Source organism: Lotus japonicus, chromosome 6 (assembly GCF_012489685.1).
Source record: "Lotus japonicus ecotype B-129 chromosome 6, LjGifu_v1.2".
Taxonomy (NCBI): domain Eukaryota; kingdom Viridiplantae; phylum Streptophyta; class Magnoliopsida; order Fabales; family Fabaceae; genus Lotus; species Lotus japonicus.
Genome location: NC_080046.1, coordinates 27,060,970 through 27,080,337, shown reverse-complemented (window position 1 = coordinate 27,080,337; position 19,368 = coordinate 27,060,970). Strand labels below are relative to the sequence as shown.

Sequence of the window (19,368 nt, the reverse complement as noted above, 5' to 3'; positions counted from 1 at the left end):
TGAACAAGAACCCAAGGGAATCTCTGTAAGATCAAGTTTTGATCTAGTTGTACAACTCTATGTTTTGATGATTACAAGTTAACCTTTTGATATGAACAATTGTGGTACTCTAACGTGTTTTTCTGAGTGTGCTATTTACAGGCTCTGACCTCAACTCAATCTCACACAAATCAGAAGCACTGTGTATAAAGAGTGTCCCAAGCAACGCTTTCGCATTCACCATGTTCAGTATGAACAGTGGAAAAGCTTCAGAAGTTCTGAAGCCATACAAACTCTGATGTGGACTCAGTCGCTAGAAGCTCTGAAGATCCAGAAGTTCTGATAACCAAGAAACACTGAAGGTTCAGATGTTCTGATGGTGTAGAAGACTCTGAAGATTCAGAAGCTGAATAGTGGAAACTCTGAAGTCCAGAAGCAAGAAACTCTGAAGGCCATGTTCTTCCCTCTGAGTTCAGAATCAGAAGATACAATGGTCAGAGGATCTGTGCTTTCCCTCTGACTCTGATCAACCGGCTTCACAAGTTCCAATCTGAAGTATTCCCCTGATCAGAAGTCTCCTAGGTTAAAAGGTCAAGTCGCTATCCAAGTACAAAAGCAAGTGTACCTTCCTGACGACCTACCTAACGTTCTCAGCCACAGCAGAAGCTGGATTTTCCAGAACTGCCCTCCAACGGTAGCATTTCCCATGCAACGCTCAACCCTAATCCTTGGAGTATATATAGAGGCTGAAGATTGAAAGAAGCGGCCAGAAGAAATTAGCAAGAAGCAATACACGCGCAAGACATATTCAAAATATTCTAAGCTTTCTTTCATCTGAAATTTATTTAGTTTACACTCAGCTTATTTAGAAGCAAACCTTTGTAAACACCAACCTCAAACAGTTGTTTGATTTTCCTTAAGGGACCGGGTAGGTCAGTATCCTTAAGAAAACTAAGAGAGTGAATCTTAGTGGTAGTTCCTTTAGGAGATCAAGGCTGATCGGATCCTAGAGAAGACTAAGAGAGTGAATCTTAGTGTGAGCTAAGTCAGTGTAATTGTTAGTCACTTGTAGGTTTCAAGTGCAGTTGTAACTCTTACCTGATTAGTGGATTGCCTTCATTCTAAGAAGGAAGAAATCACCTTAACGGGTGGACTGGAGTAGCTTGAGTGATTTATCAAGTGAACCAGGATAAAATCCTTGTGTGCTCTTCTATCTCTTATTTCTTAGCACTTAAGTTCTCGAAAGATTTGCCAAAATCTTTAAGGTGGAAGTTTTGTACTGAAAACGTTATTCAAACCCCCCCCTTTCTACCGTTTTTCATACCTTCAATCTCATCTCTGTTTTTCAATCGCTTTATTATTTGATTACTTGTCTTTTTACAAACTCAAGAAACAACCAATTATTAAAACTGAATTTTACTTGCTTTCTTACCGTGAACTCGAGGCTTAAACTGAATTGCGACACCAATTCCCTGTGGTTCGATAATTTAGAACCCGGAGGTATTCGTACACTTGCGAATTGACCAACAGGCATCTTAAACATTCAAAGGAATTATTTTCCCCTTGATTCTCTTCTTGGAAGTGGTAGAGATGTATGGGACATCTTGCTCGACATTTGGTTCAGATTCAGTGTCAGAAACATGTTTTATCTTATTTCCAACAGAGGCAGCAACCTTCTCCTCTTTCTTTTCTTTCTTTTTCTTCTTCTCAGGAACTTGGACCTGAGATGCTCTTGGAGTCTTGGGCGTCTGAGCATCAGAACCCTTTTTCTTCTTTTTCTTCTTATCTGCAACACTCTTGCTTGCAGAACCAGGAGCCTTCTTGCTTGCAAACTTCTTGATCAGTTCTTCATCATCAGATTCCTCTTCTTCAGAGGCAATCAACACTGGTTCCTTACCCTTTTTGGAGGAGGGTTTAGGAGATTTCTGAGGGGGGACCTCTACAGATGGAGTCTTCTCACTTGAAGAGTCAGGATTTTCAGCATCAGAATCATCGCCCTTCTAAGCATTAGATCCTTGAGATTTTTCTTCAGAATCATAATCAGAACCACGATCTTCCTGTGATTCAACATTTGGCGTGACAACCTGTGCAGTTGCAGCATCAGCAAGAGTCTCCAACACATCATTGATGACTTGAGTGGTGTAAGACCCTAGTTTTTAAGATAGCTTAAATAATTATTTTCTTATTCACGCTTAGTATTCCGATGTAACCGATAAGGAAGTTGAATATGTGTTTACCGAATTGGACGACCTTATGAAGAAGAAAGTTCATGAATTGGCTGAGGACGATACCATACACAGTTTAAGTTATAGTTCGAGCCATTTCAACACCCGGCTTATGTCGAGAGTGTCTGAAAAAGACTATTTCTGCTCTTAAAGTACTGTTTACGCGAAATTCAAAATCTGTGGAAAAATAAGAATCTCTCTTTATTTTCCCACGATCAGTGTTTCGCTACGGAACTCTGGACTGTTCACACGATAGGTTTGGCTTCCCGGAAGTCCGTCGAAGCTAGGCTTTAATCTCTCGGGGACTTTAATTAAAACCCTGAATGAAACATTTTTCTATTTGAAGCTTTTAACTAAGTTTCCATCCGCGGGATCACAATTCTTTCAGCAATTGCAACATTTCTTCAGAAGGAAGTTTCTTCATCCGACGTCAACTGCAAAAAGCAGTTTTCCAGCATATTTTGGCCAATACTGCATTTATATCGTTTTCTTCAATTCTGAGAAGCTCATTTGGAGTTCAGGCATTCTGTCGCCAGATATTCACTTCTTATCGTTAGACGGAGGTACTGGAACGATCGGTTTCGAAAAACCTCGAAGTTTACTTTTCGAGCATCCTCTATATAAAGGCGGGAAATGAGAAATATCTCATTTCCCACAATTAGAGAGAAAGAGAGAGCGGCGAGTTCTAGAGAGAGAGGGAGAGGGTTTCTTCGCGAGTTCTTGTCCGATCGTCCCGATTTCAGTTTCTGTGGATCGACAGCGAGGTATTCTTGCTATTCCATACCTTTGTTTCTACTTTCTGTTGCTTTAAACCATGTCTTTCTGTGCTCAAAGTTTGGAGCAATTTCCAAAACTATCTTTTTACTTCGATTTTTCTTTAGATCTATCTTATACTACTACCCAACAACCTATATTCTTCGCCGATGCGCACCGATTTCGATCGAGTCGCCGTAGATCTGAAAAACTGTGGAAATACTCATATTCACCAAAGTTTCTCTTTTTGAACAAAAAATTCACGACCTAACCTTGTGCCTTTAGGATTAGTTGTTATAAGTGCTACGATCTACAACCCTGTCAAATTTGTTTTCGAAAATTTTAACTTTGAGTTTTGAGCTTAAAGTTTGGACCCAAAAGTACCTAGTAGCTCAGCAATTTCTAAAATTTTTCCGAGCATTGATTTACCCTAGTTATACCCCTATATTACCATTAATCAAGTTAGATCCAAGAAAAAGCGTCGAAACGCAATTAGAGGGGGGAGAGGCCGAGAGCTCTTATGTGGGTTTAGGGGAGTTTTCATTTTTTTTGAAAAACTTGTCTTTTGTCCTAGATTCTCATACTCTAAAACTTCTAAAGTTAGTCGAACGTTAGTTAGAATTGTATGAAATGTTGTGATTGACTCTGACTGAGTAAATTGGCTTTTACTCAAAGGTTTGAGTTTGGATTTGGGAGCATTTGGAGCTGCCGAGATTCGCTTGAGGAGCTTGAGGATCGTAACACTGGAAGAGACACCGGTGAGGGCCACTTACTCTACTAGATAATGATTTAGGCGTCGATAACTTCGACTTTTTTATTTGGCTATTTGATATTGATTGATTGATCTGAATTGGGAAATGTTTTCCGAGGCTTTAGCCGACATATATATTTATAAGCTTTAATTGTTCTATGATTGATGGTGATTGAATCACATGCTTATGTGCTAAGTGGCTATTTGTAGAACATGATGATGTGTCTGAATATGTGTTATTGGATTGTACTGACTGTTTGTGCAATTATTTATTCATATATTGTGATATCATTGGAGTGTGGATAAAGAGAGTTTATGCCATGCTTGTGACTGAAACCATGAAGAGAATGATCATCAGGTCGGACAAACGTCCGAACCTTTACTATTTTAGGAGATCGAGACCTTCTCGGGGAATTACACGGGTTCAAGGGAAAACCTTAGAACTTATAGAATTATAAACCATTTTACAAATGAAAATCATAATATGCTAAACAACATTCAAACACTTTAAAGTATCGATAAACTAGTAAAGAAGACTTAGAGCTTGAGTAAGAATTTGGGAATATGAGAAGTGTCGATGATCCTAGTTTAGGGAAAAACCCTAAGTGCTTATTCACCTTTTACCAATCGGTAGTTAACATTTAGGCTACTTAATGGATAAGTCTGGGAAACCAATAAGTTTATAAGTACGATGTACACCTTTTTTCTCTAAGAGCTGTTCGACCATTCGAGTGATGAGCCAGATGATTTGAGTAATCATCAAGAGTGTTTGCACTCTATCGTTGTAGGAATTCGAGGTCGATGGTTCGACAATTACCATAGGGAATTTTAGAGACGATATTCTTAGCTAGACTCTTACGTGTGAGGACGATTTGATGTTTGGCTAACCATGTTGCATCATTCATTCATGTCTGAGGATACGCGATGGGATGTCGGTCCTCAGTGGAGCCAGTGGGATCGAAAGATCGGGTTTCCACGTAGATCACCGAGGGTGACTACATATTCAGGTTGTAAGTGACAGCGAGTCTGATGGTTAACACAAAGGCCGGTGAAAAGACCGACTCGTACACACGTGTCCAGCCTTCCCGGAGCATTATTTTAGCATGACATTGCATTTCATACCATTCATCTAATGACTTGAGGTTGATGAATATCGTTATGAGTTTGATGATCTGATGTTGATAAATATCGTTATGTTTTTGCTGAATCGATGATTTATGCATGAAGATTTAGTAGTTGAGGATGTATTGATATATATGCCATGATAACATTTATCGAACCTATATATATCTACCCCCATACTTTACTTGTTCTCTTTATTATCTACCCTATTATGTGAGTTGACCCTCGCACCTTGCCTTGTGTGTATTGTTTGTGCTTGGGCGGTCGGAAAACTGCCAGATGTCGCTGAGGGAGTGGTTTACGCTGGTTCGCCCGTCTGGGGAATCAGGTACGAGCTGATTGATCGAGTTGACCCTGCCGCTTGGACGTTGGACCCCGCCAACCACCGAGCGACGTACCGAGGGAGAGTGATGGAGGATGTGATTGACAACCATGGAGACATGACTACTGGAGTTCTGCGGAAGTACACTGTTGCCTTTGAGCTGCCGCCGATGGTTCACTTTGGACCGGGTACTCGACTGCGACCACCTACGCCGTCGTCATCATCGTCGTCGTCATCTGATGAGGAGGATCCTTCCGAGATCGATGTTGTTGCTGTGACACCGTCTGGACCGACACCGCATGCTATTATGGACCCTGCTGACGTTGCGTCATCTTCGAGGCTCGTTGAGCCGAAGGAGTAGCCTGTCGCCTCGACTCTGACTCGTCCTGGGGCATCTGTTTCCTCACGTGGTTACCGTGTCGAACCTTTGGTTAGCATGATTGAGGAGGAGATCGCTACTGACGTAGTCGATCTGGAGACTGGTTTGACTAGGGTGGCACGGAAGATAGTTACGAGGGAGGTTCTGGACGTGGATGTCGATGTGCTTACTGTGGACTCAGACACGGAAGACGACTTCACGAGCGAGGTGGAGGAAGAGGGTTGGGAGACCCGCTTCTGTGCATGACTTGGGTTAGGGTGTATATTCAGTAGTAGCTCTGGTTAGTCATTGTACATTTGGGACAGGGTAGGTTCCCGACCTTTTACTTTTTGTGTGATTCTCTGCATGGGAATCACAGAGATTAGTTGGACAATAGGAGGTCTGAGGACGTTGTTTTGGGCTGACTCTCTCACATTTTCAGGACTATAATTATTACACTTACTTTGATCACTGTTGCGTACACTTGCCTTCTGGCATACTTTCTGTCACCGTCAGGTTCTGGTGACGTTTAAGGTACAGCATGGGCTGTATCTATTTATATATATATATATATATATATATATATTAGTTTATCGGGGCATGTTTGGAGTTTCATTAAGTCCACGTTGGACAAGTCTTTCATATTTATTTTTCTCACCCTTCTAAAAAAAAAACCTTCATTTTCTGCTATTTCATTTTATTTGGTTACTAAAGTGACGCTCCGAAAGTCGGGACGTTACAAGTGGCTTCATCATTTGGAACATCGTCTTCTTGAACAACATCGACATTGTTGTCAGACACGAAATCATCAGAAATGTCCTGAATAGTAGAAGTTTTTCCTGTTCCTTTCTTGATAGCAACATGCTTGGTTCTCAGACTTCTTGTCCTCTTGGATGGTCTAGAAGATTCTGGAGATGCAATTTGAGCAGAGGAGCGTGTAACCCTAGAGGGTGTGGAGGATGATGACTTCAATCCAAGAAACTTGACTCCATGAACATTTTTAACAGGTTTGGGACTGCCAACGTTATGCTTCCCTGATTCTTGAGTCATGGTTGTGAAGAACTTGAGAGAAACCCAAAAATAATTGTTAGAGGTTAGAGAGCGACACGAGAGAGAATAACTATAATTTGTCGAATCAAGAAATTACAAATCTGTGACTTCCTCAAACTGATCAAGGGCGGTTAAATAGAGAGAAAAGTAGTCGTTGCCCTTGACATGTGTCAATAACTGCTATAAGTCAGTTATTACACAAATCCCTAATTTCCCTCTTAGTGTCTCAAATTTTGCCACATCCAAAGCCTTAGTAAAAATTTCTGCTAACTACAAATTAGTTTCCACATATTCAAGAGTAATAAAATTTTCTTCAACTAAGTCTCTAATGGCGGATATCAATATACTTGGTTCGACTGTGTTGAATTGGATTCTTTGAAATGTTGATGGCGCTCAAGTTGTCACAGTACAATGTCATAACATCTAGTAAGACATTGCTTCATCCAAACTTCTTAACCAATTGAGTGCAATCACTTCCAGCTGCTATATACTCAGCTTTAGCAGTAGATAAGGATATACAATTTTGTTTCTTGCTGAACCATGAAATAAGATTGTTCCCCAAGAAGAAACATCCACCTGAAGTGCTCTTCCTATCATCTGCATTACCTGCCCAATCTGCATCACAGTATCCTACAAGACTAGAGTTTGTATGATGAACATAAAAAATACCATAATCATTGGTTCCACTAACATACTTGATAATCCTCTTCACTTGAATAAGATGACTTTCCTTGGGAGCAGCTTGATACCTTGCACACACTCCTACTGCAAAGGCAATGTCAGGTCTACTAGCAGTGAGGTACAGTAGACTTCCTATCATGCTTCTGTAGAGACTCTGATCAACATTAGCTCCACTATCATCTTTGGTCAATTTGATGTGAGTGGCTGCTGGAGTTCTCTTATGAGTTGAACCTTCAAGACGAAACTTCTTAACCAATTCCTTGACATACTTGCTCTGTGAAATGAACATAGAATCTTCCACCTGTTTCACTTGTAATCTCAGGAAGTAGTTTAATTCACCAACCAAGCTCATTTCAAACCCAGACTTCATTTGTTAGAAATAATGTTCTACCATATGGTCTGACATCCCGCCAAACACAATGTCACCTACATATATCTGAGCTATCATGAGATTTCAACTATCATTCTTTACAAATAGGGTCTTGTCTATCCCTCCTTTGATGTATCCCTTGTTTGTCAAAAACTCGGTCAACCTTTCATACTGAGCCCTAGGTGCTTGCTTTAACCCATACAATGCCTTCCTCAACTTGTATACATGACCTGAAAATGTTGGATCTACAAAGCCTTTTGGTTGTTCTACATAAACCTCCTCATTCCGATAGCCATTCAAGAAAGCACTCTTTACATCCATCTGATTGTTGGAATCAAGTGTTGGAGTCAAGTCCCACATCGGAGAAGTCAAGGTGAGAGGGAGAGTTTATAAGAGATGTGACCCATAAACCTAATGCCTTAAGGTTTTGGGTTAAGATGTGGCATCGATATCTCTTGGTGTCTTGCTCCTCGACCCATGGGCTCCCCTGTCTCCCCCAACAAGTGGTACCCATAAACCTAATGCCTTAAGGTTTTGGGTTAAGATGTGGTGTCCAAGATCTCCTTGGTGTCTCCTCTTGGCCTTGGCCCATGGATCCTCGCCGTGACTCTCCCCAACACTGATACAGTTTGAACTTCAGCAGACATGCTACTCCCAACAATAATCTGATTGATTCCAAACGAGCAACTGGAGAAAATGTCTCATCAAAATCAATTCCTTCAATCTGAGTATACCCTTGAGCAACTAATCTGGCCTTGTTTCTTGTTACAGTACCATTCTCATATGACTTGTTTCTGAAAATCCACTTGGTACCAATCACATTCACACCATCTAGTCTTGGAACAAGATCCCATACCTCATTTCTCTTGAATTGACCCAGTTCTTCTTGCATGGCATTGATCCAGTGATGTTCTTTGGTTCAATCCTGGTTAACATGAATTTGCAATGACTTCTCTAGATCTAGTAATGACTCCTTCATTTAGATTCCCTATAATGTTTTCTTTGGGATGAATTTTTTGAATCCTGATTGATGGAACCACCTCCTTTGGTGACACATGCTCATTTTCCTCTTCCGACTCAATGTTATATTTGATGTCTGAGACATTTGGTCTTTCGTCAACTGTCTGAGGCACACTATCATCTCCGTCTGCATTGTCTTCTTCCAGATTATTTCCTCTATCTTCAAGATACATCTTCACTCCTGTCATGTGCCTGGAACAACCACTGTCAAAATACCAATCCTCCTTAGAAGACATTCTTAGAGAGGTGTAGGCAACAAGTGTTGTGACATTGTTCTTAGGTTTCCACTCTCTCCTTTTTGGATTAGCATAAGTGTACTTCTGAGTGTTTTTCCAATTCTGAGGAGCTCCATAAAGTCTGTAACAATAAGGTCTTATATGTCCATGCTTACCACAGTGATGACATCTCCAGCTTGAGCTTCTCACTTTTCTGAGCTAGAGGATAAGAATATGGAATCTGGCGATACACGTGTTGAACACCATGTTGTGACAGCCGGTTTGACATCTTGAACTCCGTCTTCTTCTCTGCAGGAATAAACTTGTGAATGGCTTTTTTGGTTTCTTCTGATGTAGTGTCATCAGCATAGCCAAATCCTTTCATATCCTTTGCCACCTTCCCTGTTTCCAAGATCAGATCAAACACATCAGTTCCTTTATTCAACATACGAACATATTTTGTCATACCTTCAACTTTTTACTTCAGAACAGTGACTTCTTCCTGAAGGTTGTCATTTATGATCAACAAATTCTGTTTCTCAATCTCCAGATCTTTGACAGTCCCTTCTAATTTCTTTCCCTTTTCACAAGCATCCTTCCAGTTATTGAATAAGAGTTTATAAGTTTCAGCAAGTTTCTCCTCAGATATTTCACTATCACTTGACTCAGTTTCAGAGTTACATTTCATAGTAAGACCCATGACTTGAGGTTCATCTTCCTCTTCTGAATCATCATCTGACCAAGTAGCCACCATTCCTTTTCATAGCTTCTTCAGATAAGTTGCACATTCTGCCTTAATATGACCATACCCCTCACATTCATGACATTGAACTCCTTTGCTTTTGTTAGGTTTGTCTTCTTCTTTGTTTCTACGAGCATAACCAGAGTTCTTCACTATGTCAGACCGCTTGTCAAGCACATTTGGTCTAGGCCTTCTTTCAAACCTCCCCATAACTTTGTTGAATTTTCTTCCAAGTAGTGCTATTTCCTAAGACAAATTTTCATCAGAATCCTTCTCACTTAGATCATCATCTTCATTATTTGACACAAATTCTATGATTTTATTTTTCTTATTTGATCTTTCATTAAGAGACATCTTAAAAGTTTGCAAAGAGCCAATGAGTTCATCAACCTTTATGTTGAAGGTATGAAAAACGGTAGAAAGGGGGGGTTTGAATAACGTTTTCAGTACAAAACTACCACCTTAAAGATTTTAACAAATCTTTTCGAGAACTAAGTGCAAAAGATAGAGATAGAAAAGCACACAAGGATTTTATCCTGGTTCACTTGATAAATCACTCAAGCTACTCCAGTCCACCCGTTAAGGTGATTTCTTCCTTCTTAGAATGAAGGCAATCCACTAATCAGGTAAGAGTTACAACTGCACTTGAAACCTACAAGTGACTAACAATTACACTGACTTAGCTCACACTAAGATTCACTCTCTTAGTCTTCTCTAGGATCCGATCAACCTTGATCTCCTAAAGGAAAATCAAACAACTGTTTGAGGTTGGTGTTTACAAGGGTTTGCTTCTGAATAAGCTGAGTGTAAACTAAATAAATTACAAGATGAAAGAAAGCTTAGAATATTTTGAATGTCTTGCGCGTGTGTTGCTTCTTAGTTTCTTCTAGCCGCTTCTTTCAATCTTCAGCCTCTATATATACTCCAAGGATTAGGGTTGAGTGTTGCATGGGAAATGCTACCGTTGGAGGGCAGTTCTGGAAAATCCAGCTTCTGCTGTGGCTGAGAACGTTAGGTAGGTCGTCAGGAAGGTACACTTGCTTTTGTACTTGGATAGCGACTTGACCTTTTAACCTAGGAGACTTCTGATCAGAGGAATGCTTCGTATAGGAACTTGTGAAGCCGGTTGATCAGAGTCAGAGGGAAAGCACAGATCCTCTGACCATTGTATCTTCTGATTCTGAACTCAGAGGGAAGAACATGGCCTTCAGAGTTTCTTGCTTCTGGACTTCAGAGTTTCCACTATTCAGCTTCTGGATCTTCAGAGTCTTCTACACCATCGGAACATCTGAACCTTCAGTGTTTCTTGGTTGTCAGAACTTCTGGATCATCAGAGCTTCTAGCGACTGAGTCCTCATCAGAGTTTGTATAGCTTCAGATCTTCTGAAGCTTTTCCACTGTTCATACTGAACATGGTGAATGCGAAAGCGTTGCTTGGGTTACCCTTTATACACAGTGCTTCTGATTTGTGTGAAATTGAGTCAGGGTCAGAGCCTGTAAACAGCACACTCAGAAAAACACGTTAGAGTACCACAATTGTTCATATCAAAAGGTTAACTTGTAATCATCAAAACATAGAGTTGTACTACTAGATCAAAACTTGATCTTACAATCTCCCCCTTTTTGATGATGACAAAACTAAGATTTTTGATGAACAATTCTTAAACATTAAACTGAATTCACTCAGAGTTTAGAGATATAGAATAAGACTTATCCTGATGTGAATAGTTTATGTTGCTCATTCTGAATTCAAGTCACTGCTTGATTCTGAGCTTAGCTCCCCCTGAATCTAATACTTGATGAAAACGTTAGTAAAGTCTAGATTCTGAGCTAAATCATATAAGAGTTCAGAGTGAAAAGCTTATGACATAGATGAAAAACAAATAATCAGAGCGCATAAGTGATCAGAGTCATGGACAAGGTATCAGAGTCTTGGGTATCAGAGTCAACTTAGAATCACTTCAGAAGAAGTGAAATGTATTCCTTGTATTTGCCCAGTGACACATCTATGGTCATGAAGGTGGAACTCTTAAAATCTCCAAAAGAAAAATAAGTCACACTAACACATCTTACACATCAAAAACTGGGTTTACTCCCCCTTTTTGTCATAAGCAAAAAGCTCGGGGTGTGAAAAACTTAGCTTGAAGTACAAGGTACTCCCCCTTAGAGAAGGTCTAAGTTTAAAGAAAATGAAGACGATGTAAGAATCAGAGTGAGGCGATAATAAATAGAAGAGTTAATGCAAGGGATGAACGTTTACCACCGGTCAAGGAGTAAATAGAAGGGTCAGTTACCAAGAACTTAACCTCGAGAAACTGTAAGAGCATTAACTTTCAGAGAGAAAGTGAAGCCTATAAAAACGTTGGAGAGAAAGGTAAGCTTCACACCTCGAATAATATTCAGAAAAAAAATGGCATCATACAGAATGGCATTAGAAGAGCTCAGAAGGAAGGCATTTGAGGAAGATATGTTCCTCAATATTAGGCATCCCGATGGTACAAAGACCATACAAGAGCTGACGAAGACACTGCTTGAAGAAGATCTTGGTCCAGAGAAGGAGAAAGATCTGAAGGAGTTCCTCTGCTTCGTGGAAGAGATTCAGGAGCTTTGCCAGCGGGAGCTGAATCTGCTGGAAGAGAAGGAGACTGTGGAAAAGAGACTCAAGACGACAGAAGATAGTCTAGAAAAAGATGATCTGAGCATCAAACTTTGCAACATAGAGTATGCATTGGATCGTCTGGAGAAGGAAAGAGTGGAGCAGCGCCAAGAATGCAGAAGAATGAGGAAGGATCCTCCATTCTAGAAATAGGGAATAATGTATGATGGAAAGAGTTATGATGTAAACATAGAACAATTATGAATAAAACAGGTTTTGCAAACATATGTGCCACAAATATATATAGATATATGCATATAGAATCACAAATGAACAAATTAAAGTAAGGAAATACGCAGAGTTGAAATAAAACAACGTTAAATAAAAGGAAAAGGAAGAAAAAGAAGAGATCCTAAAAACTAAGATTTGTCAGTACGGCGCAGAAGTTCCATCATCATGTGCTTCATCTCAATCAGCATGGATTCATGAGTGTCAAGACGTTGTTCCATGATGTCGAGTCTGGATGAGCTTGTCGGAGTAGAGCTGGAAGGAACGTTCTGAGCAGCTTGAGGTTCTGGAATGGAAGCAGAAGCAGCAGGAGTAAATGGAACTGGTGCAAGTCGCTCTGCCTCAGCTTCAGCTTCAAGACGTTCTGCCTCAAGTCTGGCTTGTTCAGCCTGAGCTGCTGCTTGACGGGCAGCTTCTTCTTCTTGTTCTTTCTGTCTCTTGGCTTCTTCAATGGCTTCAAGAAGCTTGGTTCTCTGTTCTAGTTCATGAAGAGCCACCCTCCTAGCAAACCTTTGCTTTGCAGCCTCAATGCTCTGACTTCCCTCTGCATGCAGGAGCTGCAGCATAACGGGAAACTGAGCCACCAGCCAAGTGCTCAAATCGTTCCACTCATCAGCCACATTTTCAGCATTCTCACTGAGGTCAGTCTGACCGTGCACATTGCGGAGCCTCAAGGAGGCTTCATGATTGAAAATATTGATGCACTCAGAGAGAGATGTGGGTTGAAGGTGAGTATAGGGAATGATGGAGAGGTTGGGTGCAGGAGAGGCTGGGTGATTGCTGCTATGAGCTTCAGAGGCACCTTGTGGAGAACCAATGTTAATTATGGGAGCATTTGGTTCAGAGGTTCCACGGTGAGGGTCTGAAGTTTCAACCAGAGGATGAGGTGATCTAACCGAGGATTGGTTAGATACTGATTGTTCAGGTTCAGGGTCTGGTTGAATTGGCTCTTGTTGGTCAGGGACAGGGTGAGCCTGTTGGACTAAGGGGTCTGCCTCTTGGATAGGATTGGCCAAGATAGGTTCATCTGGGTCAGCTAGACGTTCAGGTCTAGGGCCAGGATATTGCCTAGGGCTTGGACAGGTAAGGTAATAATCTTCCAAGGCAGATACCTTCTCTTTCCTAACCTCCATGAATTTTCTAAGTGATTCAGAGGTATTGGAAGGAGGAGAGTCAAAGACATTGATGGGGAAGGATACAGGTGTGAAGGCTGATGAAGAGTCTGTATCCGTGGTTCTGACAGCAGGACGTGCTGATGCTCTGGGAGCAGAGTGATCAGACGTTCTGGGTTGTGGTTCTGTTGGTTTGGGTTCTGGTTGATTTTGGATGATGGGTTCAGAAAGTAATGGGTCGTATGGAATGGTGAGGAGAGAGGTTGGATCTTCTGACCTAGAGGGTTGGTTCTGAAGCAAATTCCAGAGTGGTGCTTCAGTAGGAGAAGGTTGAAAGAATGAAGATCTTGGGGAATGTGGTGGAGTGGTGGTTTGTGCGGCTGGCTGGGATTCAGGAATAGGAGTGAGGGGATTTGAAGATTGTTGGAGTAAGGCAGAAATTGGGAGTGCATCAAATAAATTCAAATCATCATCAGAGGTAAGTGCAGGCTTACTTGTATGTGCTGATGATCGAGTCACTCTGGCAGGAGGTTCAGTCCTTCTGACCTCTGCAGCAGCTGGTTCCACCCGAGTAGGCTTCACCACAATTCTGACTTTCTTCTGCTTCTTCTTTGGAGGACCATCCTCACTATCATCACCATCATCATCATCAGGCTTGCTCTTCGCCTTCTTGACCAGAGGGACATCAGATTCCTCTGAGGATTCGTCCAGAACCATCTTCCTCTTGGTTTTCTTCTTGGGAGGAGAAGGAAACTCTGGAGCTGGTGGAAGTCTGCTGACGAAATCATCAAGGTCAATCTCGAATCCTTGAGCCCTGAGGTCTTCAACATAGCATCTGATGGCTTCAGGATGATCTGCTTGAGTCCACAGAGGGTAGTCATTCAGAGGCATTCTTCTTCCTCTGATCTCAGAAGATGTGTCCTCATGAGCAGGAGCAATCTTCTTCTGGACTAAGCCCATCTTCTTCAGAGAGTTGGCAGTGAAGACATCGCTGACGATTGTGCTCAGGTCCTCTGTGCAACCAGTCTCGATCAAATCTTGCACCAGGTTGCTTTCAATGAGAAAGTCTGAGAGCAGCCTCCCAAAAGGGATATATTTGATGGCTGACTTGATGGAGGAGGTGGTGCGAGACTTCCGGATGCATTCCTTCAAATAGGAGAACAGGAAGTAGGGAAGGCAGATCTTCTCCTTGTCTTGAATGAAGAACAGCATCGCCTTCTGATTGAAGTTGATGTAGTCTGGAGAACTGCCCTTTGGTCGTTGATTGATGCAGTGGAGCAAGATCTTGTGCCAGATTCTCAGTTTGGGGTGAAGATCCATCACTTTGTAGCTCGTCTTGCCCGGTTTGAAGGTGGTGTACAGGGCCTTGTTGACGATGTCCTTGGTTCTGGGTTTCAGCTTCGATTCCGTCAGTGAGAACCGATACCCATGAGCAGTTTCTGCACCTAGCAGATTCACGAAGGACTTCTCCGTGATGATGATCTTCCTACCCAGGATGTAAGAAACCACCTGAGTGTCATCACAATCAGCGTGCTTCCAGAATTCCTTTACTAGCTTCTCAAACACCGGTCCTCGAAGTCGATTGAAGTAGTTTCCCCAACCTTGAGCTTGGACTTCAGGACGAAGATCAAACCCATTTGCAGCCAAGTTGTCGAGGTTGAATCTCCATTCTGCCAGGACTTGGAGTTCCTCAGGAGGAAATACACAGTGAACGGCACAGCCCCGTTCTGCAATAGGAACAATCTCCTCTTGAGCTTGAGCTTGTTCTTGTGCTGGGTTCTCAGAGCCCCGTTGACCCGTTGCCAACCCGACTACCATGTGAGGAAACTGAGGTGCATCGGCAGTAGATCTTCTGGTTTGTCTCACCATTTTGAAGAGGTTGAAGGTTTGAGGTAGAAGATGAAGTTTGAAGGATGATGAGAGATCGAGAGAGAAATCACGAAGGAGGCGGTTTTGAAAAGCAGGGAGTGCGAGAGTGAAAACCGGAAGTGAGAGAGAACGTGTGTGTATAGTGGGTTTTATCAAATAACCGTTGTTGATTCAAAAAGCACTTTAAGATCAACGGTTGAAAATTAAAGATAGACAGTAACAGTAAAATACACAATCACACACAGAAGATAAGCATATCTACACGCAATCACAACAGACTGTCACACGGGCACAAGGAACTATGCATCAGAAATTCTGACGCACGTGTTGTTGTCTCAGCTTCAGAGTCAGTATCAGTGGGCACACACACTCTGATTGAGTTACCTTCTGGACTAGACATCTTCTGATCAAGAAGTATCATAGTCAGAGGTTCTGATCTATCTTCACTCTGGACAAAAGTCCATGTTTAGATTTTTCAGAATAAAATTAAATCTATCTTCAGCTAAGGGCTTTGTAAAGATATCTGCCCATTGATGGTCAGTATCAACAAACTTCAGAAGAAGTACGCCCTTCTGCACATAATCTCTAATGAAGTGATACTTTACCTCAATGTGCTTTGCCCTTGAATGCAAGATAGGATTCTTGCTCAACGAAATTGCAGCAGTGTTATCACAATAGATTGGGATATTGCTCTCAAGGATCTGATAGTCCTCCAGCTGATGTTTCATCCAGAGCATTTGAGTGCTGCATATTGCTGCTGAGATATATTCTGCCTCTGCAGTTGATAGAGCAATGGTTGATTGCCTCTTGCTTGCCCATGAGACTAGATTGCTTCCCAGAAATTGACAATTTCCAGAAGTACTTTTTCTCTCTGTTCTATCTCCAGCATAATCAGCATCACAATAACCTGAAAGCTTATACTCTGATGTTTTCTTATACATCAAGCCAAGGTTAGTGGTGCCTTTCAGATACCTTAGGATCCTCTTAACAGCAGTTAAGTGGGTTTCCCTTGGATCTGATTGGAAACGAGCACATAAATGAACACTAAATAATATGTCTGGCCTAGATGCAGTTAAGTACAGAAGTGAACCTATCATGCCACGATAGAGCTTCTGACATACTTTACCACTTATATCTTCTTTTTCCAAAATGCATGTTGGATGCATTGGAGTCTTGGCCACTGTAGATTCCAGCATATTGAACTTCTTCAGAAGTTCTTTAGTGTACTTGCTCTGATGGATATACGTTCCTTCTGGTGTTTGATCAACTTGTATTCCCAGAAAGTACTTTAATTCTCCCATCATACTCATCTCAAATTCAGCCTGCATCATCTCAGAAAATTCTTTGCATAGAGATTGATTAGCAGAACCAAATATAATATCATCAACATAAATTTGCACAATTAAGATATCATCTTTATAAGTCTTGCAAAAGAGAGTTGTATCTACTTTACCCCTTACAAACTCATTCTCCAGAAGGAATGAGCTAAGTCTCTCATACCATGCTCTGGGAGCTTGCTTCAGACCGTAGAGTGATTTCTTCAGTTTGAACACATGGTCTGGTTTCTTTTCATCTTCAAAACCTGGGGGTTGATGAACATAGACTTCCTCTGAGATATAACCATTTAGGAAGGCACTCTTTACGTCCATCTGATGTAGAACTATGTTGTGATTTACTGAGAAAGAAATCAATAGTCTGATTGCCTCCAGTCTTGCTACTGGAGCAAATGTTTCAGTGTAGTCTATTCCTTCCTGCTGGCTGTAGCCTTGAGCAACTAGCCTTGCCTTGTTTCTGACTACATCTCCTTTCTCATTTAGCTTGTTTCTGAATACCCATTTCGTTCCAATAACATGGACATTCTCAGGCTTCTTCACTAAGCTCCAAACATCGTTCTTGGAGAATTGATTCAATTCTTCTTCCATGGCCAGAATCCAATCCTTGTCCTGAAGAGCTTCATCTATGGACTTGGGTTCAATTAAGGACACCAATCCTTTCAGACTCAGCAAGGTCTCTTCAGAGGGTCTGAAGGCGGATCTGGTTCTGACTGGTTCATCTTTGTTGCCCAGAATCAATTCCTTAGGATGAGCTGCAGTGATTCTGCTCTTCTTCAGAGTTTGTGAGTTAGAGGGACCAGCTTCTTCCTCTGGTTCATCTTCCTCTGGCTCAACTTCCTCTGGAGCTTTGCCTTTGTCAGAAACATTAATGCTTAAATCTGCAAACTTTTCAACTAGCTTTGACTGGTCAGAGTCAAGCTTATCATCAAATCTAACATGAATAGATTCTTCAATAGTCTTAGCATCAGTATTATAAAATCTAAAACCTTTAGATCTATCAGAATAACCAAGTAATAGACACTTAGAAGATTTAGCATCAAATTTATGCAATCTATCCTTAGTATTGAGAACATAACAAACACAGCCAAAAGGATGAAAATAAGAAATGTTGGGTTTTATGTTCTTCCACAATTCATAAGGAGTCTTATTCAGAATTGGTCTCACAGAGATTCTGTTCTGAATGTAACATGCTGTATTTACTGCCTCTGCCCAAAAGTGCTTAGCCATGCCAGTTTCTTGGAGCATGGTTCTAGCCATCTCCTGAAGAGTTCTATTCTTCCTCTCAACAACACCATTTTGTTGAGGAGTTCTGGGACAAGAGAAATCATGTGTAATTCCATAGGAATCAAACAGACTCTCAAACTTGTCATTCTCAAACTCTCCACCATGGTCACTTCTGACACGCACAATTCTACAAGCCTTCTCGTTTTGCACTTGAGCAATGAAGGTAGAGAACACAGCATGAGACTCATCCTTGCGGGTTAGAAACTTTACCCATGTCCAGCGGCTATAGTCATCAACGATAACCATCCCATATCTCTTGCCACCTATAGACTCAGTTTTCACTGGTCCAAACAGGTCGATATGCAGAAGTTCTAACGGCCTTGAGGTTGAGACAACATTCTTTGCCTTGAAAGGGACTTTTGTGAATTTGCCTTTCTGACATGCTTCACAAAGAGCGTCTGAAGCGAACTTCAGATTGGGTAAGCCCCTGACAAGGTTTAGCTTGCTCAGCTGAGAAATCTTTCTCATACTGGCATGCCCTAACCGTCTATGCCATACCCACTGCTCTTCATTAACAGACAGAAGGCACTTCACATTCTGAGCCTCCAACTCAGATAATCTGATCTTATAAATGTTGTTCTTCCTCTTGCTGTTAAACAGAACAGAGCCATCGATCTGACTTACAGCCCGGCAGGACTTTTGATTGAATATAACATCATAACCCTTGTCAGCTAATTGACTTATAGACAATAAGTTATGTGTTAAGCCGTCTACCAATAAAACATTATCAATGCATGGACTACTATCTACACAAATAGTACCAGTACCAATAATTTTACCCTTTTCATTTCCTCCAAAGCCAACTTCGCCTCCAGGCTTAAGTTTCAGCTCTCGGAACATACGCTTTTCTCCCGTCATGTGACGCGAGCATCCACTGTCCAGATACCATGATTGGTGTTTCAGTGGAGCTATCAAGGATATCTGCAACATAGATAATCTTGTCCTTAGGTACCCACTTTCTGGGTCCTCTTTTGTTAGTTACCCCAAAGGTTCTGATCACCTTGGGTGTCTCAACATGATATTTTAAAGGAATATTTGCATGATATTTAGTCATAGAGAAAGATCCCTTTTTAAGAGGGTTTTTAGCAACTTCAGCAGGTACAGGATCAGGCAATATGGTACCAGAGGGAACAAAGCATTCATACAAGGATTTAGCTTTAGACACAGAAGGCTCATTTCTAATTGGTTTAGAATAGCCAATGCCATGCATTCCATTTCTGCTTACACCATAGATCATTGAAGCCATTAAGCTTCTATCTACGCTTTTAGCCAGGAATCTTTGAAAAGATTTTTCATA

The 19,368-nt window shown here is 41.3% G+C and overlaps 1 protein-coding gene across 1 annotated transcript; it reads right to left on the bottom strand.

Annotated features, from left to right (window-relative positions):
- Positions 1 to 6,999: 6,999 nt before the first annotated feature.
- LOC130725164 (secreted RxLR effector protein 161-like) lies at positions 7,000 to 7,611 on the bottom strand. The gene has a single exon (XM_057576416.1). The coding sequence runs from the start codon at positions 7,609 to 7,611 to the stop codon at positions 7,000 to 7,002; it is 612 nt and encodes a 203-aa protein (XP_057432399.1).
- Between the last annotated feature and the right edge of the window lie 11,757 nt (positions 7,612 to 19,368).

Excerpts from the sequence above, each read along its gene's own strand:
- LOC130725164 (XM_057576416.1), bottom strand. The coding sequence starts at position 7,611 with ATGAAGTCTGGGTTTGAAATGAGCTTGGTTGGTGAATTAAACTACTTC.